Raw genomic sequence first — 27,944 nt, 5'->3', positions numbered from 1 at the left:
TATAGAACCTCATTTTATTTTTCATGATTAGTCTACTCCTTGTTTTGAAAAAATCTTTTAAATCTTATACAAGAATTCTTTTCATTTAGGGTTATAGTTTTTGTTTAGCTTACACACTGAAAATTCTCACAAGCACCTAAAAAAAAAATCCACAATTAGTGCAAAAAGAGGAAACAATGTTTAAAGCATTCCTTCCCAGTACAAACATAACTATAGTTACTAAATGCCAAATTTTACGTAAATATATAATTTCCTACTTTGCTTTCTGAAAGACAGCAAATACAAAAATAGTTTAACGTTAGGTTTAATGAGATTTATAGCACATCTATTATTAGTCTTATTTTAACTGCAAAAATATTTTAGCCACATTTAGAAAAAAATCAACTCACAGAGAATGTAACTGTATTTCTAAAGGCCAGATGCAAGAATACTGATTCTTTTCCTTAGAAGTAGAATACATGCCATAAAGCTTATGGAACAGTCACTCTGTAGGAATGAATACATTTAAAAAATCCTGGTTAATCTGTGGGGAACTCCACATTTGCCATTTAACAAAATTGCATCCATCTGTAAGGCTTTGGTATAGACAATTCACAGCACTTCTATCATTTATCTTTCTTCTTTGCCCCATCCTTCTCTAGTGCCTCTCCCTGTTCATCTTTCTCCCCTTTCATGTTTACACTTGCTCCTCCTCCTTGATTTTCCCCCTTAGAATCATCAACAATTTTATAGTCCTCAAGCAGCGTGTGTCCCGTTTGTTTTGCAGTTTTCTTCACCATTGCTTTGATGCCAACGTTGTCAATATTATAGGCAGTTACACCAACATTGATGGCAGAATCTACTGCATTGTGTGTAGCTTCTCCTGCGGTATGCCCATATCTTTAAAAGAAAGATTAGAGAAAATACAATGAATTTACAAATATAAATTAAGATCTTCTGAATTAGTATTAAATAGGTGACATGATTAGCATGTTATCCAAAAGCAAAATCAAAAGTTAGGTTTCAATTTAATTAATAACTTAAAACACAGTAAAGAATAAAATCACACTGTGCCAAGGCTGTTATTTTCTCCTTTAGCAAAAATACTGTGAAAATAAAGTGAGGCTGAGATTAATGTAATAAAGACTGTTTATGCTGAAGAATAAAATGTAAATTGTAATAAAGGTTGTTAATCAGTCAATATTTCCTTTTTAATCTTCTTCTGGAAATATAAGAGAATTCTAACTGAAACAACTATAGGTCACTATAAATGGTTTTGAGTTCTACCCTAACTAGACTTTGGTTAAGTCTTTCAAACTACTGGAATCTGAGTTTTCTCTAAGCAGAGATTCTACAACACCCTTCCTCACTCCACTCCACCCCACTGCAGACTCACTGGCCTTCTTGCTGTTCTTTGAATCCACCAAGCACACATGCGCCGCCCTATAAACTTCGTACTGGCTGGTATCTGCCTAGACTACTCTCACCCCAGATATGCATGTGGCTAACTGCCTCACCTTCTTCAAGTCAGCTATTATCCTCTCAGTATTTAACCTATTTTAATTGCCTTATCTCACATGCCCTACCCCACTGCCAATCAATCTCCCCCTTAAACTTCTCTTTCTTCTATAACTTAGTCTGCTACGTACTATAGAATTTTTTTACATCCATTGTTTTTGTTTTGCTTACTGTTCGTCTCACTAGAATATTTTTTGTTTGCCTTACTGTTTGTCTTACTAGATTATAAACCCCATTAGAGAAAGATCTCTTTACTTTGTTCATTAATGTATCTTAAGTACTTAGAACAGTGCCTGACATCTAATATTTGTTGAATGAATTAAATGAGGAAGTCCTGCCCTATCCATCTAAGAGTTTCCTGAGTTCATATGTATAGCAAAGGGCTTGGGAAATTACAAAGCATTACACAAAAGTAGCTATTCCTGACCATAATCAATACCATTGATGGTGTTTAATACCATTTCCATAAGAAAATAATACAACTTGAGGTCTTACACAAGGACACTAAAACTTACCCTATTTCTTGTTTTACTCTTTACCTTTTTTTAATAAGTACCAGGCTTTTAAAGCTTTTCTTGTCCATACATTTCCCCAAGTAGAGGATTGATTAAGCAACATACAAGAACAAAGAGGCAAAATTTTACAATTTTCTCCAGGACACACTGAAGTTTCCTAGATGCACTGAGACCCAATATCTGGACATCTTTTCTAACACTGGATCTGTCCTCTGAATTAACAAGTACTCTGTTACTATTAGCCTGGCCTAAAACAGTGGCTTGTGATTCTATTGGCTTATTCATGCTTGTCTTTTTTTTCAACTTCAGTGTAGAAATACGAAATCATCTTATTATGCTTCTGAATGATATCTCATTCTGTCCTTTGCCTAATGTTAATCAGAGCCAGGGCACAGCAGAGCCTACAATCTGTCAAACCTTATGTTTCTCAGCAGTTGTGTTTATTTTTTAAGTATATCCTCACTTATTACCTCTGCTTCCCAGTATGCCCTAAAACCAGGATTCCTGGCAGGTACCTACTCTCTTCTCTTGCTTGATAAATAACTGTTCAGTTCTTTTCTTTACTCAAACTACACAGTTAAAGACTCCTAGAAAGCCTATCTCTAGCAAAAATTAAAAAAAATAAAGCTTATTTTTTATTCTTACTTTTTCAAAAGTTAACTATAATTAGAGCTTATTAAATTAAATTTTATATACTGAGTAACACTACCAATTTAAGAATGAAAAATGAATATAAAGAATGCTCTAAATAAGTCAATGGAATTCAATTTTCAATTTGAATGAGACTTTTCTGAAATTTCTCCAGTGCATTCAGTAATGTATAGCAAAATAGCATACTGGCAGTGATTCCAGATTTCACTAATTATAGCAAAATTTCAATCACAACTTTCTAATAAATCTGCCTAAAATTCAATTTACATGCAACCTTCAAAACTATTCTTAGAAATATTAACCTTAAATATTTAAAATAGACATAGCTTCTTATTAGTCTATCCATCAAAGGCAGATGGGTTATGAAGGACCTTGTAGGTGAAGCTAAGGAGTTTAAACTTTATCTTGAAATCAATGGGAATGGCATGACCAAATTTATGTTTTAGAAAGATCTAATACAGGTTGCACTGTGAACTGTAAAGGTTTAAGACTGAGGAACAAGTTAGGAAACAAGCTGTGAGCTGGATGAAAAACGATGAAAATCTATTCTAAGGTAGTGCTAATGAGGCTGAAGCAAAAGGGATGAATATAAAAAACAACAAGACTCAGGGACTGAATGGCTGTAGTGGTATGTAGTTGGGATGTATGAGCCTGAAGATTAAAAGTTAAGAGGAAACGTAGATTTGAGAGTTGCTGAAATACAGGTGGTAATTGTAGCCACAGATATAGATGGAATCCACAAAGGGCAGAAAAGGGAGGACAGAGTAAAACCTTAGACAGAAGCAATATTTAATGAATGGGTATGGAAGACAACCATGCTAAGAAGTATCTAATAAGACAAAACTGAAAGATGAGAAATGACAATACTGTTAGGAGATTTGTAGACAGCTGACCCACCAATCTCACTAAGCATTAGGCCGGAGAAAGGTCAGTCAGGAGGAAAGGCTACAGTAAGCATGTGAACAGATTTTATCCACAAAACATTGTGGAAAATATCTAAGATGTAAAGAAGACATGTCTTTCAAATCTACAGGTAACACAAAATGGAAGGCTAATATGACACACATCAAAATCTGAAGCCAAAATTATAGATTTAATGATGGGTCAAAATCAACAAAGTGCAATTAAGAATAAATGTAAACTTTTTATTTAGGTACAAATATCAATTGTCCAAAAATAAGACAAAGGTCCAGATTTTAAATAAAAGGTTCATTTTTAAAAAATCCAAGTTTGGACAGAGGTCCTAAACCAAGATGGTGGAGTAAAAGGACATGCTCCCACTCCCTCTTGTGAGAACACCAGAATCACAACTAGCTGCTGGACAATCAGCGAAAGGAAGACACTGGAACTCACCAAAAAAGATACCCCACATCCAAAGACAAAGGAGAAGCCACAGTGAGACGATAGGAGAAGCGCAATCACAGTAAAATCAAATCCCATAACTGCTGGGTGGGTGACTCACAGACTGGAGAACAATTATACCACAGAAGTCCACCCACTGGAGTGAAGGTTCTGAGCCTCACATCAGGCTTCCCAACCTGGGAGTCCAGCAAAGGGAGGAGGAATTCCTAGAGAATCAGACTTCGAAGGCTAGTGGGATTTGATTGCCGGACTTTGACTGGACTGGGGGAAACAGAGACTCCACTCTTGGAGGGCACACACAAAGTAGTGTGCATATCGGGACACAGGGGAAGGAGCAGTGACCCCAGAGGAGACTGAACCAGACCTACCTGCTAGTGTTGGAGGGTCTCCTGCAGAGGCAGGGGCTGGCTCTGTTTCACCATGGGGACAAAGACACTGGCAGCAGAAGTTCTGGGAAGTACTCCTTGGCATGAGCCCTCCCAGAGTCTGCCATTAGCCCCACCAAAGAGCCCAGGTAGGTTTCAGTGCTGGGTTGCCTCAGGCCAAACAACCAACAGGGAGGGAACCCAGCCCCACCCATCAGCAGTCAATCGGATAAAAGTTTTACTGAGCTCTGCCCACCAGAGAAACTGTCAGCTCTACCCACCACCAGTCCCTCCCATCAGGAAACTTGCACAGGCTTCTAAGACAGCCTCATCCACCAGAGGGCAGACAGCAGAAGCAAGAAGAACTACAATCCTGCAGCCTGTGGAACAAAAACCACATCCACAGAAAGATACACAAGATGAAACAGCAGAGGGCTATGTACCAGACGAAGGAACATGATAAAACCCAGAAAAACAACTAAATGAAGTGGAGATAGGCAACCTTCCAGAAAAAGAATTCAGAATAATGATAGTGAAGATGATCCAGGACCTCGGAAAAAAAATGGAGGCAAAGATTGAGAAGATGTAAGAAATGTTTAACAAATACCTAGAAGAATTAAAGAACAAACAAACAGAGATGAACAATACAATAACTGAAATGAAAACTAGACTAGAAGGAATCAATAGCAGAATAACTGAGGCAGAAGAACGGATAAGTGACCTGGAAGGCAGAATGGTGGAATTCACTGCTGTGAAACAGAATAAAGAAAAAAGAATGAAAAGAAATGAAGACAGCCTAAGAGACCTCTGGGACAACATTAAACACAACAACATTCGCATTATAGGGGTCCCAGAAGGAGAAGAGAGAAAGGACCCGAGAAAATATTTGAAGAGATTATAGTCAAAAACTTCCCTACCATGGGAAAGGAAATAGCCACCCAAGTCCAGGAAGCACAGAGAGTCCCATACAGGATAAACCTAAGGAGAAACACGCTGAGACACATAGTAATCAAATGGGAAAAAATTTTTAAAAAAATTATTGAAAGCAGCAAGAGAAAAACGACAAATAATATACAAGGGAACTCCCATAAGGTTAACAGCTGATTTCTCAGCAGAAACTCTACAAGCCAGAAGGGAGTGTCATGATATACTTAAAGTGATGAAAGGGAAGAACCTACAACCAAGATTACTCTACCCGGCAAGGATCTCATTCAGATTCAATGGAGAAATCAAAAGCTTTACAGAAAAGAAAAGCTAAGAGAATTCAGCACCACCAAACCAGCTCTACTACAAATGCTAAAGGAACTTCTCTAAGTGGGAAACACAAGAGAAGAAAAGGACCTACAAAAACAAACCCCGAACAATTAAGAAAATGGTCATAGGAACATACATATCAATAATTACCTTAAACATGAATGGATTAAACGCTCCAACCAAAAGACACAGGCTTGCTGAATGGATACAAAAACAAGACCCATATATATGCTGTCTACAAGAGACCCACTTCAGACATAGGGACACATACAGACTGAAAGTGAAGGGATGGAAAAGATACTCCATGCAAATGGAAATCAAAAGAAAGCTGGAGCAGCAATACTCATATCAGATGAAATAGACTTTAAAATAAAGAATGTTACAAAAGACAAGGAGGGACACTACATAATGATCAAGGGATCAATCCAAGAAGAAGATATAACAATTATAAATATATATGCACCCAACATAGAGCACCTCAATACATAAGGCACCTGTTAACAGCTATAAAAGAGGAAATCGACAGTGACACAATAAGAGTGGGGGACTTTAACACCTCACTTACACCAATGGACAGATAATCCAAAATGAAAATAAATAAGGAAACAGAAGCTTTAAATGACACAATAGACCAGATAGATTTAATTGGTATTTATAGGACATTCCATCCAAAAACAGCAGACTACACTTTCTTCTCAAGTGCGCACGGTGAATATTCTCCAGGAAAGATCACATCTCGGGTCACAACTCAAGCCTCAGTAAATTTAGGAAAATTGAAATTATATCAAGCATCTTTTCTGACCACAACGCTATGAGATTAGAAATGAATTACAGGGAAAAAACAGAAAAAACACAAACACATGGAGGCTAAACAATATGTTACTAAATAACCATGAGATCATTTAAGAAATCAAAGAGGAAGTCAAAAAATACCTAGAGACAAATGACAATGAAAACACGATGATCCAAAACCTACAGGATGCAGCAAAAGCAGTTCTAAGAGAGAAGTTTATAGCTATACAAGCCTACCTCAAGAAATACGAAAAATCTCAAATAAACAACCTAAAGGAACTAGAGGAAGAATAACAAACAAAACCCAATGATAGCAGAAGGAAAGAAATCATAAAGATCAGAGCAGAAATAAATGAAATAGAAACAAAGAAAACAATAGCAAAGATCAATAAAACTAAAAGCTGGTACTTTGAGAAGATAAACAAAACTGACAAACCATTAGCCAGACTCACCAAGAAAAAGAGAGGACTCAAATCAATAAAATTAGAAATGAAAAAGGAGAAGATACAACAGACACCACAGAAATACAAAGCATCCTAAGAGACTACTACAAGCAACTCTATGCCAATAAAATGGACAACCTGGAAGAAATGGACAAATTCTTAGAAAGGTATAACCTTCTAAAACTGAACCAGGAAGAAACAGAAAATATGAACAGACCAATCACAAGTAATGAAATGGAAACTGTGATTAAAAATCTTCCAACAAACAAAAGTCCAGGACCAGATGGCGTCACAGGTGAATTCTATCAAACATTTAGAGAAGAGCTAACACCTATCCTTCTCAAACTCTTCCAAAAAATTGCAGAGGAAAGAACACTCCCAAACTCATTCTATGAGGCCACCATCACCCTGATACGAAAACCAGACAAAGATACTACAAAAAAAGAAAATTACAGACCAATATCACTGATGAATATAGATGCAAAAATCCTCAACAAAATACTAGCTAACAGAATCCAACAACACATTAAAAGGATCATACACCATGATAAAGTGGGATGTATCCCAGGGATGCAAGGATTCTTCAATATACGCAAATCAATCAATGTGATACACCATATTAACAAACTGAAGAATAAAAACCATATCATCTTCTCAATAGATGCAGAAAAAACTTCTGACAAAATTCAACACCCATTTATAATAAAAACTCTGCAGAAAATGGGCACAGAGGGAACCTACCTCACCATAACAAACACCACATACGACAAACCCACAGCAAACATCATTCTCAATGGTAAAAAACTGAAAGCATTTCTTCTAAGATCAGGAACAAGACAAGGATGCCTACTCTCACCACTATTATTCAACATAGTTTTGGAAGTCCTAGCCATAGCAATCAGAGAAGAAAAAGAAATAAAAGGAATACAGATTGGAAAAGAAGAAGTAAAACTCACTGTTTGCAGATGACATGATACTATATATAGAGAATCCTAAAGATGCCATCAGAAAACTACTAGAGCTAATCAATGAATCTGGTAAAGTTGCAGGATACAAAATTAATGCACAGAAATCTCTTGCATTCCTATACACTAATGATGAAAAATCTGCAAGAGAAATTAAGGAAACACTCCCATTTACCACTGCAACAAAAAGAATAAAATACCTAGGAATAAACCTACCTAAGGAGACAAAAGACCTGTATGCAGAAAACTGTAAGACACTGATGAATGAAATTAAAGATGATAAAAACAGAGGGAGAGACATACCATGTTCTTGGATTGGAAGAATCAATATTGTGAAAATGACTGTACTACCCAAAGCAATCTACAGATTCAATGCAATCCCTATCAAACTACCACTGGCATTTTTCACAAAACTAGAACAAAAAAATCTTTAAATTTGCATGGAGACACAAAAGATCCTGAATAGACAAAGCAGTTTTGAGGGAAAAAAACAGAGCTGGAGGAATCAGACTACCTGACTTCAGACTATACTACAAAGCTACAGTAATCAAGACAATATGGTACTGGCACAAAAACAGAAATACAGATCAATGGAATAGGATAGAAAGCCCAGAGATAAACCCATGCACCTATGGTCAACTAATCTATGACAAAGGAGGCAAGGATATAAAATGTAGAAAAGACAGTCTCTTCACTAACTGGTGCTGGGAAAACTGGATAGCTACATGTAAAAGAATGAAATTAGAACACTCCCTAACACCATACACAAAAATAAACTCAAAATGGATTAAAGGACTAAATATAAGACCAGACACTATAAAACTCTTAGAGGAAAACATAAGAACACTCTTTGACATAAATCACAGCAAGATCTTTTTTGATCCACCTCCTAGAGTAATGGAATAAAAACAAAAATAAGGGCTTCCCTGGTGGCGCAGTGGTTGAGAGTCTGCCTGCGGAAGCAGGGGACACGGGTTCGTGCCCCGGTCTGGGAGGATCCCACATGCCGCGGAGCGGCTGGGCCCGTGAGCCATGGCCGCTGAGCCTGCGCGTCCGGAGCCTGTGCTCCGCAACGGGAGAGGCCACAACAGCGAGAGGCCCGCGTACCGCAAAAAAAAAAAAAAACAAAAAACACAAAAATAAACAAATGGGACTTTTGAACAAATGAAACTTCAAAGCCGTTTCACAGCAAAGGAAACCATAAACAACACGAAAAGACAACCCTCAGAATGGGAGAAAATATTTGCAAACGAATCAACAGACAAAGGATTAATCTCCAAAATATACAAGCAGCTCATGCAGCTCAATATCAAAAAACCAAACAACCCAATCAAAAAATGGCTGGAAGACCTAAATAGACATTTCTCTAAAGAAGACATATAGATGGCCAACAGACACATAAAAGGATGCTCAACATCACTAATCATTAGAGAAATGCAAATCAAAACTACAATGAGGTATCACCCCACACCGGTCACAATGGCCATCATCAAAAAATCTACAAACAATAAATGCTGGAGAGGGTATGGAGAAAAGGGAACCCTCTTGCACTGTTGGTGGGAATGTAAATTGATACAGCCACTATGGAGAACAGTATGGAGGTTCCTTAAAAAACTAAAAATAGAATTACCGTATGACCCAGAAATCCCACTACTGGGAATATACCCTGAGAAAACCATAATTCAAGAAGACACATGCACCCCAATGTTCACTGCAGCACTATTTACAATAGCCAGGTCATGGAAGCAACCTAAATGCCCATAGACAGATGAATGGATAAAGAAGATGTGGTACATATATACAATGGAATATTACTCAGCCACAAAAAGGAACGAAATTGGGTCATTCTTTGAGACGTGGATGGATCTAGAGACTGTCATACAGAGTGAAGTAAGTCAGAAAGAGAAAAACAAATATCGTATATTAACGCATATATGTGGAACCTAGAAAAATGGTACAGATGAACCGGTTTGCAGGACAGAAATTGAGACACAGATGTAGAGAACAAACATATGGACACCAAGGGGGGCAAGCCGCAGGGTGGTGGTGGTGGTGGTGTGATGAATTAGGCGATTGGGATTGACGTGTATATACTAATATGTATAAAATGGATAACTAATAAGAACCTGCTGTATAAAAATTAAAAAAAAACACCCAAGTTTGATATGGGCCAATAAAGTAACAGCTACCATGAAGATATACTCTTTGTCTTCTGTGCCACGTTTATCACATTCTAAATATGACCAAAACAAGAGAGGCAACCCTACTGTATTTAATCTGGTCACAAGACCTTTGGAATATTAGATTCAATTCTGGGTTCCATATTTTGAGAACAACACTGATGAAGGAAGGATCTGGAATTCAAACTATATATAGAATTGTTAAACTGGGAGTATTTAGTAGAGAAGAAAAAATAAGCGAAGATATAATGATTGTGTTCAAATATTTGTATAGTTACCATATTGAAAAGAGAAGACTGATCCTATATAGCTCCTGAGTAGATGTTATATAGAATTCATTTTGGGTAATGTGACATCTGCCAAAGGAGATACCCTCAAATGGATTTGAATTTGCCCCTTCACTCAATGCAAATTTAAGGGGTATTTTAATTAAAATTCATTAAATAAACCAATAAAATACTATAGCTTATAAGAGTAAATTCTTATAGGAAAATATTTTTACTAAGCTTATTCTTCACAAATGTGTTCTAAGATAAAATATTACTGAGGGGAAAAGAAAAATGCACCTAACTTACTGACGTTATATTATTTTCCTCTAAACAATTTAAAGTGGAAAAAAAGGAGCTTAAAGGTGAACTTTAGAAGCTATGTAGAAGAGTGATTAATTATTTAATAGATACTATACTGCAATTAAATATAGCAGGTTTAAAGTTACTTAATTGCTTTTCATTGTTCCTGTAGGTCTTCATGTTCCTAAATCTAAAATAGGACAAAAGTATTAATGTAACCAAAAAAATAAAGTCTTAATAAATATTTCTTATACATTTACCTTAAAAATTTAGGAGAGTAATTAATTATATAGATCTTTAGGTAAATCATTCATAATCAATGAACACAGTCCTGAATCATAATCAAAACCATAAAAGGCATGGAGGATATACTTCTCTAATACAAACTGCCTTTAAATAGCCTAGATTAAAAAAATAATCCTCTGTATTGGCTTATACTACCAGAAATCAGATAAAGAAGTTTATATAATATTGGGTTGGCCAAAAAGTTCGTTTGAGTTTTCCCATAAAATGTTACATGACTACTTGGGGGAATAATTTCTCACAGACAATAAGAATACACATTTTCCAAAAATAATGTTTTCTTTACTATACAACCATCAGTTGGATGAGAGCAGAAAAACACAAATGCTCACTCTATCAAATAATTTTCACAGTGTAAATAAATGTAAATTCATAAATGTAAATAAATATAAATTTATGTAAATTATTGAGAACTAAATTAAATGAAAGAACAACTAGCTTTTCCAATTCTTGAGTGATAAATATCACTGAGTTATTACTGGTTTAATACTTGCAGTTTCTTCCCCTACAAAGCAATTTCTACTTCTGAGCCAGATTATTCATAAGTGAGAAAACAGTATTACTTGGACAAAACCTGTTATTCCCCACTGTCCCGCCCATCTTTCCAAGTTTCCTGATTAAGTTACTACTAAGACTAAAGTACCCTTATAACTGGAAATACAAACCTACTTAACTAAATTCTCACCTGCTTTTTTTCACTCCATGAATCTTTGGAGGAAAGGATAAAACTAGCAATGTACACCATAACAGAAATCAATTAGCTCAGAACCACTGTTAAAATACCCTATTTATCATATTAAGTTCCCCTCACTAAGGACAAGAAATACAAAATCTACACCAAAACCTGTACTTCCTCGTTATGTGAATCTCAAACCTTTTAACAGGGCTCCACTTAACTGTACTTAGGTAAGCATTTTTTCTTTTCATTAAAGTAGGAAATGGACAAGCCCAATAAAGCACTTCCTACTTAATCATATGACTGCCTATTTATCTGGGCTAACATATGATAATCTGCAAATAACCCACTTTTGGTCTAAAAGACACTTCTGACTTTCTCCTACTCTTGCAACAAAAGAAGAAACTATTTTCCTAATTATGACTCATCCATCAATGTAACCTGAAAGGCATAACAAAAAGAGTGTTAGAGGTCAATGCCACAAGTAGCAGGAAGTGAGCTGGGAGACTTGAGTTTTACATCTCCACCAAAATTTCAGATCTACTCTGCATTTTCTTTTCCAAATCCTTTGGTAAAATCGGCACTCCAAGATGATATGGCTGTGTTGCTTTGATTCTAAGGTATGCATGCCCCAGACTGAGCAGATAAAATCAACTCAGATTGGAAATTAAGTTAGTATTTCCTAAACCAAAGGTAATTTATTGTGGTGGGAGGGAGTCTAAACACATGCTAGGTAGTGTTAGAAAATAACTCTAGATACTAAACTTGCACAGATATCCCATTAAGGGCAGTGTTGGCCCAGCACTGTTCTCTGACACTGCATGACAGAGGGACCTGGCTTACATCCCAGCTCTACCACTTACTAGGGGTACAATTCTTAACAAGTATTTAAGGCTCTATGCTTTTGGTTTCTTCATCTGTAAAATGGAGATAATAGTGTTAAAGATTGAATAATACACATGGAAAGCACTGAACACAGTGTCTTATATAAGTATGAACTCAAATGCTGTGAGTAAATAATTAATACAAATAACCAAGAGTTGAGAACACCATTATTTTTTTTCTTCTAAATAAAGTTAAATATTAAGATCTAAACTAATTCAAAGCTAAGAAAGCAACTCAGGTCCTTCATACTAAATTTAAGTTTAGCCCTCTAGTACTTATAAAGACAGAATAAAGAGCTAAAATCAGAAAATCCTGTTCTCAAGTCTTATCTTTAATACCACTTATCAGATAAGCTTGAATAAATCATTCATTTCTATGTTTGTCTATTTCTTAATGGTATGTCTTCTCATACCATCTGTCTATTCCAATACAGATGCACAGTGGTAGATTCATAAGGTATGAAAATTTAACATTCTTTGTATATAGAAGGGGCTAGTATTAACAAAGTACAATAGTTTAATTATAATTCAAGTTTTCCCCGTCAAACTATAGGCAAACATCACCCATCAAGAACATGCAGTTAATAAGGCATACAGAAATTCCAGGCATTAAAAAAAACTTAAACCTATTCTTTCCATTAATGATGAAGCAGTATTTATAACAGTAATATAAGGCAAAGTCACAGTAATACTATTAATTTGCTAAAACTTTATTCTTCTCCCTACTTAAAAACAGCAAGTGAAAAAAACTGTTTTATCAGATACTTAATAAAAATAACTACACAATCATTTTAACTGTCCTAGAGTTTTACAAATGCTACAAGAGATTTCATCATTAAAATGATAAAATTCAACTTACTTGTATCTGACAGTTTGTACAGTTTCTACTGAAACATTATTAACAATGCATTTAGCTGCACATTCCAATCCTTGCCAGACAGTTGAAAATCCTGCAAATACATTTAAAAGTAAGTAAAACCAGCCCTCAGCAAAAAGATCTTCCTAAAGTTTTAGACCTTTATGTTACCTTGAACACTGCTTGCTGCTACAACCATAGCACCATCCAGGGGAGACTTCCCATTTTTGTCTTTTTTAAGAGATTCTGGAACAAGTTTGCTTCCATGCTTCTTGACATGTGGAGCTAATTCCTTTCCAACACAATTTGCTACAGTACAAACTCCGTCAACTAATATAACCATAAAAAAACAAAAACAAAAAAACTTAGCAAAAAATGTATTTTTCCCTTAATTTTACCACTCTCACTTAGCAAAATTCTTCCATGAGCATCTAAAGTTGTTTTACTGTATAATGTTACCATTCTTATTTAAAAAAGAATGAAAACAGGGCTGGTTACTTTTTAAACAAAGGCTATTGCTTAGTTTCAGGATGTGTTTGTAGAGATTATTGACTCTTAAATATAATGTTCTTTTTGGCAATTTGCATAGAAGAGAACCATCCACCTTTTCTATCTGCAATGCAAGACTGGTAGGTCCAACTATCATGTTTTCCAGCTAAGCATATTCATACTTTTTCTCCCTATCAGCAAATACTCACTGAAATAGTAATAAAGTATTTAAGTCTATGTAAAAGCAAACAAACCAAAAATCTGACTCCAAAGAATATCAAATACCAAAAAGACAGTCTTACTAAATTTTATGACAATCCTCTAAGGAGCTATCTGGCCATCTTAAAATACCAAACTTTAGAGCTGTGATCCTCAAAGGAGAGGGGTTTAGAGGCATATTACTAGGGAAGGCTGACACCAGAATCACTAAGTCAGCTTTATTCAAGACAATACACCCCTCACTCTTGACTCTCAACTGCTTATGCAGTGAGTTGTCCTTAAAAGAATGTGTCATATTCAAGGATAGCAAATACATTCCTTTTCAAATGCACAGACACTCCCCTCTCCAACACAACAAAACAACCCCTAACCAGTGTTTCCCAGACTTTAATATGCAAATAAGAATCACCTAGAGATCTTATAAAAATGGAGATATTGAATCAGTAGGTGTGTCAAGTGCCTGAAATATTTCTAAGGCTCTCAGGTTGATGTTGCTGGATTACTGATTCTACCATGAGTAGAAAGGCAAAACTGCTTTGTCCTAATTCTTTACTCTTAAATTTAAAACATTTAAATGAGATTTAGATTAACCTGGACTAAGAGATTATTTTTATTTAACTGAAAAAAAGTAAAGGAATCTAAAGTTACTTTACCCAGGAACTGACTGACTTTCGCTGCTCCTCCGGTAGCCTGCTTTGCTATATGAAGTCCCTTGGTCACAGCTGGACTAACTTCTACTGGTTTTTCTTCTGGTTGAATCCGTTCTCGCAGTTTAGAAGCGCCTTTCTGGATGGCTTTGCCAGTAAACTCAGCACCTTTAACCAAACCCCAACTCACCCAGGAAGCACCTTTTTAAAGGAAAATTTTGAATTGCACAAAATTAGGACTGATTATACCTTTAAGCCCTTTAACAAATAACTGATCAACAGGAAAAAAACCCAAGGAGTTCAATATTCAAATCCCAAACATGCCATAAATTTTCAAGCCAACTTTTTGGCTATACCCTGAAACAATGAGCTTTTAAAAATACTTAAGTATGTTTTCCAAGATCTGTGCCATGATTTTTATATAATTACTTCAGCCCATTAGTAAGCAGGCATCCAATGATGTGAAAACCATACCCATTTATTTAAAAATGCAAATGAAAAGTACCAAGTAGTAATTGATTGGAAAAATTGATGTGTTTCTCTTCCTGTTTCAGACAACATGTCCACTTCCGGCTCCAACCCTATCCCCACTGTCCTACCCTTGGCGGAGGATCAGGGCTCAAACCCAGGCAAACAGGTTCCAGCCAGGAGTTCACATAACAATATAGGGACTGAAGATGTCTAGTCAAGAAAAAAATTATGTGTTTTTAGAGTTAACTGATAGATTGAAAAGTGTTAGGTGAAAAACAGCTGAACTTGAAGTTAAGGAAAACTAATCATAAAATAAATGACAATGAACAAAGGAGAGCTCAAATAGACTATAATCTTACAAAGAAACTATATCAAACAAGGGGGATGGAGTCCATCGATGACTTTCAGAAAAATAAGTGGAAGTGAGATAAATGAAAAGTCACAGGACTAATAAAGAGAAAAACTAGATGTTAATTAAAAACAAGATATCACCATGGAAGAGATAATTAAAACTGTAGAGGCTGCAATAGAAGATATGGAAATACAGTATTTCATTGGTAGCTATTAAGATCTTTTAAACGGCATGTGTAATGCCAGATATAGATTTATTCTATCCATGTCTGCGTCCTACATATCCAGTTAATGCTGAGATATAGCAGGCAGTGAATGAATGCTGAATAAATACGAGGTTGGCAGATGACATACAATGACCTAATTCAAACCTAACCCAGTGGGGGCGCTATTCAGTCCACTGCCACCAATCTTCTACCTCCTCCCAAATTAGCTCATTAGACTCCACTCCATCTAAAATGTGTGGCAGCTGCCTTCTTAAAGTGTAAGTCTAAGCTTCTCAAACCAATTTTCTACATGTGTAAATTTTAAGCAGTTTTTTCACCTCTTACATTCATAAAGTATAAGACTATAGCTTTTACTGATCTTTACTCATCATTGGATCTTTACTCATCATTGGGCTAAGGTGAATGAGCTCAATTTAGATCCCTGGTTACTCATCTTTGTACAGAACCTACATGAGTCAGGTAGAAATAGTTTCTTGACAGATCAGATAATTTTTTCTGCAGTACATCTTGGATATTTCTTACACCTTTCTCTGTAGCTTGTACCTTAAGTATTCAGTGAGCTAGTTGTTTTTCATGCTACCTATTAAAAAGCATATAAGGAGACAGGTATTCTGATTGGCAGTTAAATAGTTTTAATGTTACTATTAGGGCTATTGCTAGAACTCTAGCCCTGAGGATACAGGATGAAAAGGAAGAGAGTTACAAGCCTGAAGACACTAAAGTCCCAGTAGTAAAGAAGGTCTCTAAGTGTTACCAGAAGGTAGTTTTGGCTCATTTTCAAATGATGCACTGCTAACAGTTCTTTTGAAATCTCTGAAGAGATCTCTCCTCAGCGTTAGCTGGCTCTCCGGATGATCTACTTCTTCGAATAGAACCAGTGTGTGGAATCTGTATGGTATCTAGGAGTCCTAAGATTTTGTGGCCCGTGGTATTTTCCAAAGATGGTCAAAAACAGTATCTCCTATTCCACATATTCTTTCAACATGATCTTGACATTCTTCCCATTGAGAAGTGGGGTCTATGTCACATTCCCTTGAATCTGGGCAGGCTTGTTACTTGCTTATAACTAATGATGCTGGAAATTTCCAAGAGTATGTCAGAAATGGTAATGCAGCTTCTGCCTGTTTGGTGGACCATTCACACTTGAACCCTGAGCTACTATGCAGATGCCAGATGAGCTTAAGGCTGCCATGCTGTGAGGAAGTCAAGAGGCATGGAGAGGTCATGTGTAGGCAGTCCTAGATCTTGAGCTCTCCTAACCCAGATGCCAACTTCAGTGTGACTGAAGGAGCCTTCAGATGATTCCAGCTCCCAGCTACTGAGTCACTAGTTGGCCTTTGAGTCTTCCTAGCTGAGGCCCTGACATCATGAAGCAGATGCAAGCCACCCCTGATATGACCTTTTGGAATACCTGGCCCACAGAATTCCTAAGCGTAAACAAATTGTTGTTTCACATCATTAAGTTTGGGATGGTTTGTTACACATGGATACTATACAGTCTTATAGCAGTATAAACTCAAAAACTTAATTACCTTTGAATTTAGTTATCTACATATGTGTGGATAAGGGCTAATTTTCTGAACGCTGACCTAATAAACAACTTAGCAGCCTGTAAAGTTAGGGTGCAAGGTAGTAAGAGTGAAGGTTTTTCTTTACAACTTTTTTTTTTTTGATATGCACCATTTTTAAAGTCTTTATTGAATTTGTTACAATATTGCTTCTGTTTTACATTTTGCTTTTTTTTGGCCGGGAGGCATGTGGGATCTTAGCTCTCCAACCAGGGATTGAACCTGCACCCCCTGCATTGGAAGGCAAAGTCTTAACCACTGGACCACCAGGGAAGTTCCTTTACAACTTCTTTAAAAATCTCTTTCAAGGATAAATTTCAACTGTTACACATATATTTGAAAATTTGGCTTTATCTTTTCTTCTTGTCTCAAGCAGCTTTGACACTGGGCAAAATATTTTGTTTGCTCCTAGCTACTTAATCATTTTTCACTTATTTTAGTTTGTTCGTTTTTCATGTTAAAGATTTCCTCTGCTTTAGACACCTCCATTATTTTAATGAGTTTAAACCTATAAACCAGAGATGGAAACCTTTATTCATAGTCTATTAAATAACTAGTCAAGATCCCCTTACTGGGTCATGAATTTGACTTACTGAATAATAATGACTGGCAATGTTTTTTAAAAAACAAAATATAAGGTCTCAATCTGAGAGCTACTGTAGTTAAATTGTTAACCAATTAAAGTATAAACACATGTGTCAGTAATGATTATTCTGTTTTTAAAATAAATGATCTGAAGCCCTTTCTAACCATAATTAAATAGTAGGGTCTACTTCCCAAACAGCTTGGCTATAATTCTCAGGTCTCTTCATGCCTGTATTGCCATAAGGTTAGGGGAGTGCTACTTTGCTTCCAAAGACGGATGAATGTCATTTTTTTGGTGGAGAAGGAGGAAGGAGAGGGGAGAAAAAAAGATTAAGGGGGAATTTCAAAGGGGAAAGGAAAATAACTAATTTTATGTTCAGAGCTATTCTGAAACTTTGGAGATTCTTGAAGCTTTTCACTATCAATTTTCCCAAGAGTAAAACAGAGAATAACAGACCAAGAACTTACACCAATATGACAATATGTGACATTCAAAGAGACTAGTTCCTTCTATTTTTAAATATTTATAAACTGATCATTTAAAACCAAAACATAAAATAGTATCTTTCCAAGTATTCTCTAATGGGATTCAAAGGTTTCACATTATGCAGGCAAAAAAGTTAACATTACTATAATACCTGACAAAATGTTTTGAGCCACTTTCTCACTCCATTCAGGTATTTCCTTTGCTTTTTCTTCTGAAACTGGCTCATAAGGTACAATGTGACTCAGATTAACTTCTTCACTTGAAGTACCTTTGGTCTAAACAGTAAAAATATTTCAAAATGTGAAATAAATACTAAGAGGAGGAAAAATCGTAAGTATTTTATAATAAAATATTAAGCCAACAAATACTAATTAATGAAAATATTTCCAGGCAACCTAGTTATAAGTACATTTTATTACATAAAGTGCAATACCATAACCACCGTGAAGGTGAAAACTGTTCTTGTCTTACATTAGGTACCATTGGTAAGTAAGATTTAAATACCAACATACCTCCAATACAGCATTTATCAAATTATATTTAAATTGATTAATTTTTTTCTTTCTTTGACCACTCTGAGTTCCTTCATAGAGCTATCACCCCCTAGATATTGGTATGTATGCATACAGTACTCAGTAAGGTTAAAAGATTTCTGTTAAATGACTCAGTCAGTAAGGAAGAATGTATCCAAATAAACTGGTTTTGACAGAAATGAAGTAAAAGCAAATAAAAGTATATAAACACAGAATCTACCATTCCATTCGAATGGAAATGGGAAACACAGAAATACCTGTACTTTGCTAATTTAACAGCTAGGGCCAACATTCAAAATCTCAAAGCTAAATTTGTTTTCATTCTAAAAACTTAGGAGGAGGCTAACTCAGACCTCATTATAATTTGCAACTTCTATCTTTGACAATGTGCCAATGTCTCTAATATATGAAGAGCTCCTAGAAATTGTGAAGAAAAGGACTAACAACCCAGTAATAAAAATGGACAAAGGACATAACTAGACATCACACAGAAAACAAAATTCAAGTTACCCTTATGCATTTGCTCAACTTCACTCATAATAAAATCGATGCAAATTAATATATTCCAATATATTTCTCTCATCATCGGATTGCCAAAAAATAGACCACCCACTCTGTTGAGCAGGCTGTGGGGAGATAAGTATGCTCCAACAACTACTGGTGCAGTGCTGAACAGTATACTTCTTAGGGAGGGCAATGTAGCAAAATCTATCAAAATTACAAATGCATTTACCTGTTGACACAGTAACCCCATCTCTAAGAATTTATTTGATGAATTACCTGCAGATGTATGAATCAATGGCTCTACAAAGTCATTCATTGAAGCACTGCCTGTAATACCAAACAATCACACCAAACACCCCTCAATAAGAGACTGATTAAAGAAACTACGATATATTCATACAATGAAATATAAGGTAAAAAAGACTGAGGAAGTTCTCTCTTTACCCCAGACTTTATTATCAAAATATATATATATATATATATATATATATATATATATAGGACACTCTATATGATGTTCCCTTATGTATAAGAAAGGAAGAGAAATAATTACAGATTTTGTTTGCTTTTATCTGCCTCAAAAAACCCAGGAAAGAAACACAAGATCCTAATAAAAGTAATTACCGACAGTGGCAGGAGGAATGGTGTAGACAGGGACAAAGGTGGGAGTAAAGCTTTCCAAAGATATATATATATTTTAATATAATTAGATTTTTTTTTAACCAAGGAATTAAATTTTTAAAAATGAAGTTCTAACTTCCATTTTGGACTCCCAATGTCCTCATAAAGCTGGTCTAAGATGCTCAACATAACCCACAGTGACAGTTGGCAAGTAAAAGTAGAATATTCATGTGATATTCATTAATTCCAAAGACAATTACTGAGCACTTATAATATGGAATACAACAAAGAACAGTAGGAAACTTTATAATTCAATACTCACACAATGTGACTTTCTTTCACCATAGGTTTGCTTATTTCACCTTCGGGACTCATCTTAGCCATAGTGCCTTCCAGGAGGAGCCTCCTTAACTGCTTCCACACCACTCATCTATGTGGAAGGTACAACCTAGCGTTCTATACAACTTATGTACTTTCATCTAATGATCACATTGGGTAGAAATTATCTCTTTGCTAATCTGTCCTCCCCACTAGATGGGAAATATTTTGAGATGAGAAATTAAAAATTTTTCCCACTATGCTCATCTTTCTAGCACTCAATAAATATTTCCTAAACTCTAATCCAAATTTACCATTTGGAACATATCACAAAATCTAAGAAATGAAAGAACTACTAAATGTATTTTTTAAAAGCCCATTTTCTCTGTTCTGCTGACTGTTCATGAAGAAATAAGGAACTGAATAAAAATGGTAGTTTAAGGAAAAGCATACCTAGCCCCAAGATCTTGGTGTATATAGGAAGGTGGAGAATAACACAAAACAAAAAAACATACACATCATTAACGTAATTATAAAAATCTTTCAGATAGTTGCAAAAAACTATCCCCCCAAACATAGATTATCTTTTAAAACAGTTTAAATAACAAATACTTGGAAAGGGAAATATTAATTATTTTACCAGTGATCACTTTGTAAATCTGCACGTTGCTCTGCTTCAGTAAATGGGGATCTTACACATAATTTAAACTGGTGAAAGGTACCATTAGAATAGAAGACACACTCATACCTTGCTCATCTTTCACTTACTCTACTAACCTTTTTCCCCCGTTTTCCCTTATGACGCACATCCTTACTGCCTGGGTCCAACTGTCTCACATCAGTGCCACTGGCTTCCTTCAGTTGGTTAGAGGGGCATCTTGGTCTTCCAGGGATTTGGAATTCATTTGGTCCTTCTGCCCGGTCCCAGTTGGCCTAGGGAGTAAAGGCCTAAGCTTAGCTCAAACTCACATTTCCTCTAAGCTATGGTACACCATGCTCCAATAATATACCTATTCAAATGACAGTGTTTTACAACTACTTTTACTGGTCTTTCTCTATACTTTTATCTCATCACCAAACCTCAAACCTTTGAGTTCTTTGGCTCACAGGATATGGCCTAAAGCAAATTTCAAAAAAACAAAGTATAAGAGATAAACTTATAGCAGTAGTTGGTACAAGTGATCGTTAAATCAGATGCAGCTACATTTAAATTTAGTTAAATAATAAATTATAAGTTTTAGGAAACACATACAAGACTAAATGAGTTTAAAGGCAATTAACAACTGGGAGATTGGGATTGACATATATATACTAATATGTATAAAATGGATAACTAATAAGAACCTGCTGTATAAAAAAATAAATTCAAATTTTCAAAAATAAATAAATAAATAAAGGCAATTAACAAACCTCATGTCCAGTTTAACTTACTCTGCATTGTTGGAAGGCTGATTTTGTTTTTCCATTTTTGCACTCAACACTAAAGGTAATCTGCTTGCATACACTTTGCTGAATGAATGCTTAAGAGTAAAGGCAAATCAAAAGTATAGCTAGTAACTAGCTTTTGTTTACTGTTGGAGTTCTAGGACAATACAGAAAACTAAAAATAACATTCAACCAAAAAAATAAAACTAAACAGAGGAAGTAAACATATAACCTAAAGGTCAGTTTAATTTCTTTCCTAGAGCCCAGTAATATAGGCCAAATGAATGTAGGGGTAAAGGGAGCAACAGCTCCATAAAAGGTCTGGGATACTTAAGGAATGTCACTTCCTTCAGCTAGTAAACAGCAAAGCTTATTAGACTTAAACCCATATCCATCTGACCATGTTGCTGCCTTTGTAAACTCCTCTCCTAAGCACATCGAGGCTGCACACACTTCTGTATGGGGTCATGGGTTTTGTTGACACAGCTTAAATATCTAGTATTTAAGAACATGTTGATCACCAGGGCACTCTCACACACAGTTCTTACAACGGAATGCTGAGATGACCCTCCGACCTTCCACTTAGCTCGTGATCTGCTCCCACCACCTTTGATCTTAACTGTTTAATACAGGTATGGATTAACAGTGTATTCTAGTTCCTCAGGAAAAAGGAACAAATCTTTCATGACTGAACTCAAAGGAAACCATTTTGTGAAATCCTTCCAGACCTCCTGTCACTTTTTTTTTCCATCACCTATCATACTGTACTGTGGTTATTCAACAGACTGTAAGGTGCTCAAGAATGGGAGCTGTTATACATGTATCTTTATAGCCTCCTCTGTTCTTTCTCCCCACCCCATCATTTAACATAGAACCAGGTTAAATAATGAATTCTAAGTATCTGCTGACTGAAAGAGAAAATAAAAGATTACACTACCATGCTGTCAATCTCCTTCAACCTCAGATAACTGTCAGTACTCACAATCAAACATATTTTCCCCCTCTTGTCCTACGTTAGGATGGGCAAGAACACTTAAAGAAAATATCTCCATTATACTCTATTTCAACTCCCTGTAACAGATCAGCATGTGGGCAGAGGAACTGGGCTAAATAAGGCAAGTTCACAGGATGACCAACAGTATTTTAAATCACATTTTATTTTGCCTTCATTCATCATGAGAACAAAGACAATTCCCTCAAACAAAACTTGTTCCTCAAGTCATACCCCTAAAATGTCCAATATTACCCAGATGCTAATGCTGAAATTACCGTCACTTCACCATTTAGTCCCATTGGCCCACTTTCCCAACTGAGAAGTAAGACAGTGGTCATAACAAAAGCAAATATTCACAGAACATTACTACTTGCTAGCACTGATGTAAGTGTCTTAATGTGTTAACTTTTAATCTTCATCACAGCACAATGAAGTGGATGTTATCATTATCCTGACTTTATGATAAAGAAACTAAACTATAGAGAAGATCAACAGCTTGAGTTAAAAGGTATTAAGCGGAGGAGTTCAAATTCAAACAGAGGTAATCTGACTCCAGAGACCACAATCTTAATCACTATTTACAGCCAATTCCCAACTTGTATTTGTGAATACGTAAGCAAATTATATACTCTCAGTTTCCTAACTCTGATGACATTAGAGCTTATTACAGTTTCTTTAAAAGCAGAAGTGCTTATGTTACAGTAGGTTTACATCCTGAAGGTGATCGCACAAGTTACCTGGAGCCGAAGGTCAGACATTTGTCTTAATAGATCCTCAAAGAGTTCTCTATCATCTTCTGGTAATTCAGAAGACAAGACGACCCCCACAAAGCATCCTGATGCTTGTAACATTGTATCAGGAAACATGTAGGCTCCTACAGTACATTTAAGAACTGGAGATCTATCGGGAACTAGAGGATACAACCAGTCACAAACCTGAAAAGGTTAATTTAAAACAAATCAATTAATAGAACTAGGTTTTCACCGAGGTTTTAAATATTGTTATACTAGCAAACACACATTTTAAGTTTGAAATGCATTTTACAAGGCTTTCTAGAACCATCAGCATGGACAAACCCCCAATAAAAATCAGCCATTTGCTAGTGTGATCTCCCTGCAAAACACTCACAGGAACTGTGCTAAAAATGTTATTGCTCCACTAATTATATAGTCTTAAAACTGGTGCCCTTAAACAGCCCACTGTTAACCAATAATGAGTCTAGCTTTAAATAAATGGTCAAAGTAAATTAAGGTTTTCTTTATTATTCAAATTAGACATCCCTTTGTGGAAAACAATAAAATCAAACTGTTTCCAAGTACTCCAAATGTATTTACTGATTTAATCCTCTTGGTTGGTGTTGTCATTTTAACTACAAGAAAACTGAGGCACAGAGAGGTTAAGTTGCTCAGAGTCAACAACCAAAAAGTGGGGCTAGGGTTTAAGCACATGCTATCTGCCACCGGAGAAACTAAACAATTATTTTAATTAGAAACCCAGCATTCAAAATGTTGAATTTTCTTTTAACTAAACCCAACCTGATCTGACAGAGCAAGAAGATTAAGTTACATTTATGGGTTCACTATCTATTGTGAAGTTAAATCAAAATGACACAAAGCTGCCCTTCAACGTCATCTGGCGACGTCAGATTATCACAATAAGACTTAATTAAGCTCACCTCCTAGAGATCTAAATTCAGAAGAAACTAAGTTTAAATCAGGATACCCAAATTATTCATTTCCATTATTCTTTGAGTGACCAGAATATAACTTCACCCCTCACCGAGGACACTCTCTTCCTAATATTAAGAAACTTGGGAGAATAGATTATCAAAATACTGTGCGATAAACATGAGTCAATGGGATTAAATATTTCATATAAACGATGGAAAATCCTGGTATACTATCATCATCTCTGACCAACAGAATACGAACGTGCAGGAATCAAGCACTCAAGTCTGACTCTTTCCTAGAAAGTGCTTAACAAACATTTTCAAATTCTTTTTTTTAATGGATTCTCTCTTTTTTTAGTCATCTCAAAAGTCACTCTCCAACTTTTACAAAAGTCAAACTTCAGGCAAGTTACAATAAAACTGATTACTGTATTTTCCAAAGTATGATATATAACCATCTGTGGTATACGAAATGACTTCAAGTAATATACAAACTAGAGTACCAACATATTTTAATATGTATTAGGGAGAAAAACGGTATCTTTCCCTCAATTTCACAGTTGTTATTGTTTAGGAAAAAATTAACAAATGAGACATTTAAATAAAAATATGAATAACAAGTGTTGGATTTAACAAAATAAAATCAAAATGGTTATACTTAAATGACTAAAGATTGGGAAAGGTTTCTTTTACTTTGCCATGATTTCTCTAAGATTAACTACATTCTGATCACCTTGACTGAAATGAAGTATCCTCAAATCTTCTCAAATAAAACTTTATAGACCTTTCTCAGGGTAGATTATTACAGATTGGTGAGCTCATCCACCATAGGCTGACTTCTCCCAGTTTCACTTTCAGAGGGCAATCTCATGTCCAAGTTCCCTATGAACTGACTATAAATTTAACAGGTTTAAAAAGTATATTAAAACTAAAGTCAAGAGAAAAATAGTTTTTAGAAGCCACAGAATTCTAGTCTGCCTATTTAAAACCAAATTAATTTCTAATTTCCTAAATAAAGCAATAGTGATTTTTTTGCAGCGTAAAAAAAATTACATCTAACTTCTAATACTTAGTTGTTTCAATGTTTGTTTTTTAGAACAAAAAAATTCAGTAAACACCTGGTAACTCTCTTTAAGGACACTGTTACAAATATCCGAATACATGTAAGTGAGAGCCCCTTAAAAAGACTCAAACTTTGGGTACAATTTTACTTTTTATTTAGGACTCAAAATAGGAGATGTTGGAAAGGTTAAAAACAAAATTAAAAGAACTAAGACAGAACAAATTTTTACTAGAGAACAAGTCATTTTAATGGTTGAGCTCATGAGCTCATTCTACATGTAGCAGAATGTTTCTGATGTTCATTCCCCACACCTCCAGTAGCCCAGGCCCCAAAGGTTTTTTAAATTCCACTTTTACTCTATTACCAGATCAACAGAAAGTATTATATCTTTTATCAGCCCCCTCCTAATCCCAATCAAAAAGCCTACTCTTTTTAACCTCAAGGCTTCTTTTTTAAAATAACTTATGGGATTCACACTATTCTTCCTGTCCATTAATGAAGTTTTCCTTTCAGCAATGCCCCAAAATATCTCCTTCATACATCCCTAGTAAGTCTCCAACTATCTTTAAACAACCTTCAAGTTGACTCCATGTACAAGCTGCATAAGAACTGAAAATAGAATATACCAAGAGAGAAAATAAATCTGGATAACTAGTACTGTAACTAAACCACATCATCTGGACTCTGGATAAAAGCACCTGCCTTGCTCAAATAGTCATCTGTCTTACATGCAAACCCTTTTGTTATACCCAATGTATACTGAATCCATACTTCTACAACCCCATCTCCCTGTACCAATGTCCACTCTTTTAAAAACAGATTGATATTGGACCATCACCTTCAGAATACCTTACAAATTCCACAACAGTTTCCTAACAACCTTTATTTAGCACCAGTCTTTGTTCTTGGACCAAGGGCATCCTGGTAAATTTATGTGCTTGGAAAGTTAGAACTGCATCTTAGATGATTGTCACAGTCTCTACTTGTAGACCAGGGTTTCTCAACCTTGGCATGACTGAAATTTTCAGTTAATTTTTTTATTGATGAGAGCTATCCTGTTTAGATGTTTAGCAGTACACCTGGCCCCTACCCACCATATATGCCAGTAGCAGTAGCACAATCCCCAGTGCCAGCTGTGACGACCAAAAATGTCCCCAACTACTGCCAAAATATCCCACGGTGGGGAGACTGGGGGTGGGGGGTATTCCTACTAGTTGAGAACCACTATTCCAGACACTGGATCTAGTCCAGTTCAGCCCCTCAGCTGAGGCTTGACATGTATAGAAATTTACAGTTATACATTCACACGAGTTACATAAATCCCTTTTGAAATCAAAGTTATTACGTTTCTTCTTCAGATAAAAAATTACAAGTTAAGGATGAATATTCTGATTTCCCTCAGGTCCTGTATTCACAAATTTAGTACTAAAACAAGAGTTTACATCTAAAGAAAAGGAAAAAGAAAGGCTATCAAACACAAACATAGAGGCTCATGGCTCATAAATTTCATGAAATATATTTAAAAAGGAACTAGAATTTATAATAATCTTCTTGCATTTACTGTCTTGGATACATTATAAATATTTACAAATAAAAATAATATATTCTACACATATTTCAAATTATGTTTACATTTTTCTTTGGCTTACCTGAAGAAACCCAGGAGGACGGTTCAGAACTGTATCAAGAGAATTATCCAAGAACCTCACGATTCGAAGGTACCCAGGATATGAAGGTGCACTAACCTCCCCTGCAGGATTTACAAAAAAAATCTGTACTCCATTTGGTATCAAAATCAACTCATCTGCATCTAGCCCTAAGGTCTCAAGAGGAGGTGGCTGAGAATGATTCCTATAAAAGTTTTCCCCAACTGATGAGAACTCTCCAGATTCTGTTCCATAGGATACAGTGTAGTGACCCTCAGCAGCCTGAGGAGTATAAGCAGGAGGTGCTTCTGATGGATGACTTTGAGATGGTAAGGAAAAAGTACTAGGTGTAGAAACTGATTCTGTACTTGTAGTTGGAGTGTTTCCATTTACTTCATTGTGCTGAGGAAGTGAATTAAAGGACTGAGGCTCCAGTGACTTTTCGGACATATCTTTAGGTGGAAATTCTGGATGTAACTTGGGCACCTCCTGAAGATCATTCTGTAGAGAAGTGGCAAGACCCTTCTCTAGAATTTCCAACCTGGTACGTACGTTCTGTAGTGTTTCTTTCATTTTCTGTTGCATCTGTCTAGCAGATTCCCACCCAGGACCTATGTGTTCGGGATCTGCTGATGAAATGCTGATTCCTCTGAGCAAGTGCCCTATTCCTTGCTTATAGTAGTTCTTTGCTTCTTCTTTCTGACCTAATTCATCTGTATTCAGTCCTTTATTAACAAATAAAAAGGCCTTCTTGTATGCTTCCTTGATGATCTTAATTTCAGCAGGTTCTCCATCTTGTGGCTCTTGTTCCATTT

At 35.8% G+C, this 27,944-nt stretch overlaps 1 protein-coding gene across 3 annotated transcripts; it reads right to left on the bottom strand.

The window, feature by feature from the left end:
* Positions 1-14: 14 nt before the first annotated feature.
* Positions 15-27,944, bottom strand: SPART (spartin; the record flags this gene model as incomplete). Of its 3 annotated transcripts, none has more annotated exons than XM_079721689.1 (8): positions 15-879; positions 13,316-13,406; positions 13,484-13,642; positions 14,674-14,868; positions 18,508-18,631; positions 21,110-21,265; positions 23,489-23,686; positions 27,133-27,944. In XM_079721689.1, 8 exons carry the CDS (start codon positions 27,940-27,942, stop codon positions 606-608), a joined length of 2,007 nt encoding a protein of 668 aa, XP_079577815.1. In that variant the 3' UTR covers positions 15-605. The 3 variants fall into 3 exon arrangements, with proteins under 3 accessions (XP_079577815.1, XP_079577816.1, XP_079577817.1); XM_079721690.1 differs by having other exon boundaries at positions 18,508-18,624; positions 21,106-21,265; positions 27,133-27,942; XM_079721691.1 differs by lacking the exon at positions 21,110-21,265 and having other exon boundaries at positions 27,133-27,942.

This window comes from Hyperoodon ampullatus, assembly GCF_949752795.1.
Source record: "Hyperoodon ampullatus genome assembly, chromosome: 16".
NCBI lineage: Eukaryota > Metazoa > Chordata > Mammalia > Artiodactyla > Ziphiidae > Hyperoodon > Hyperoodon ampullatus.
This window is presented reverse-complemented; position numbering and strand designations above follow the sequence as displayed.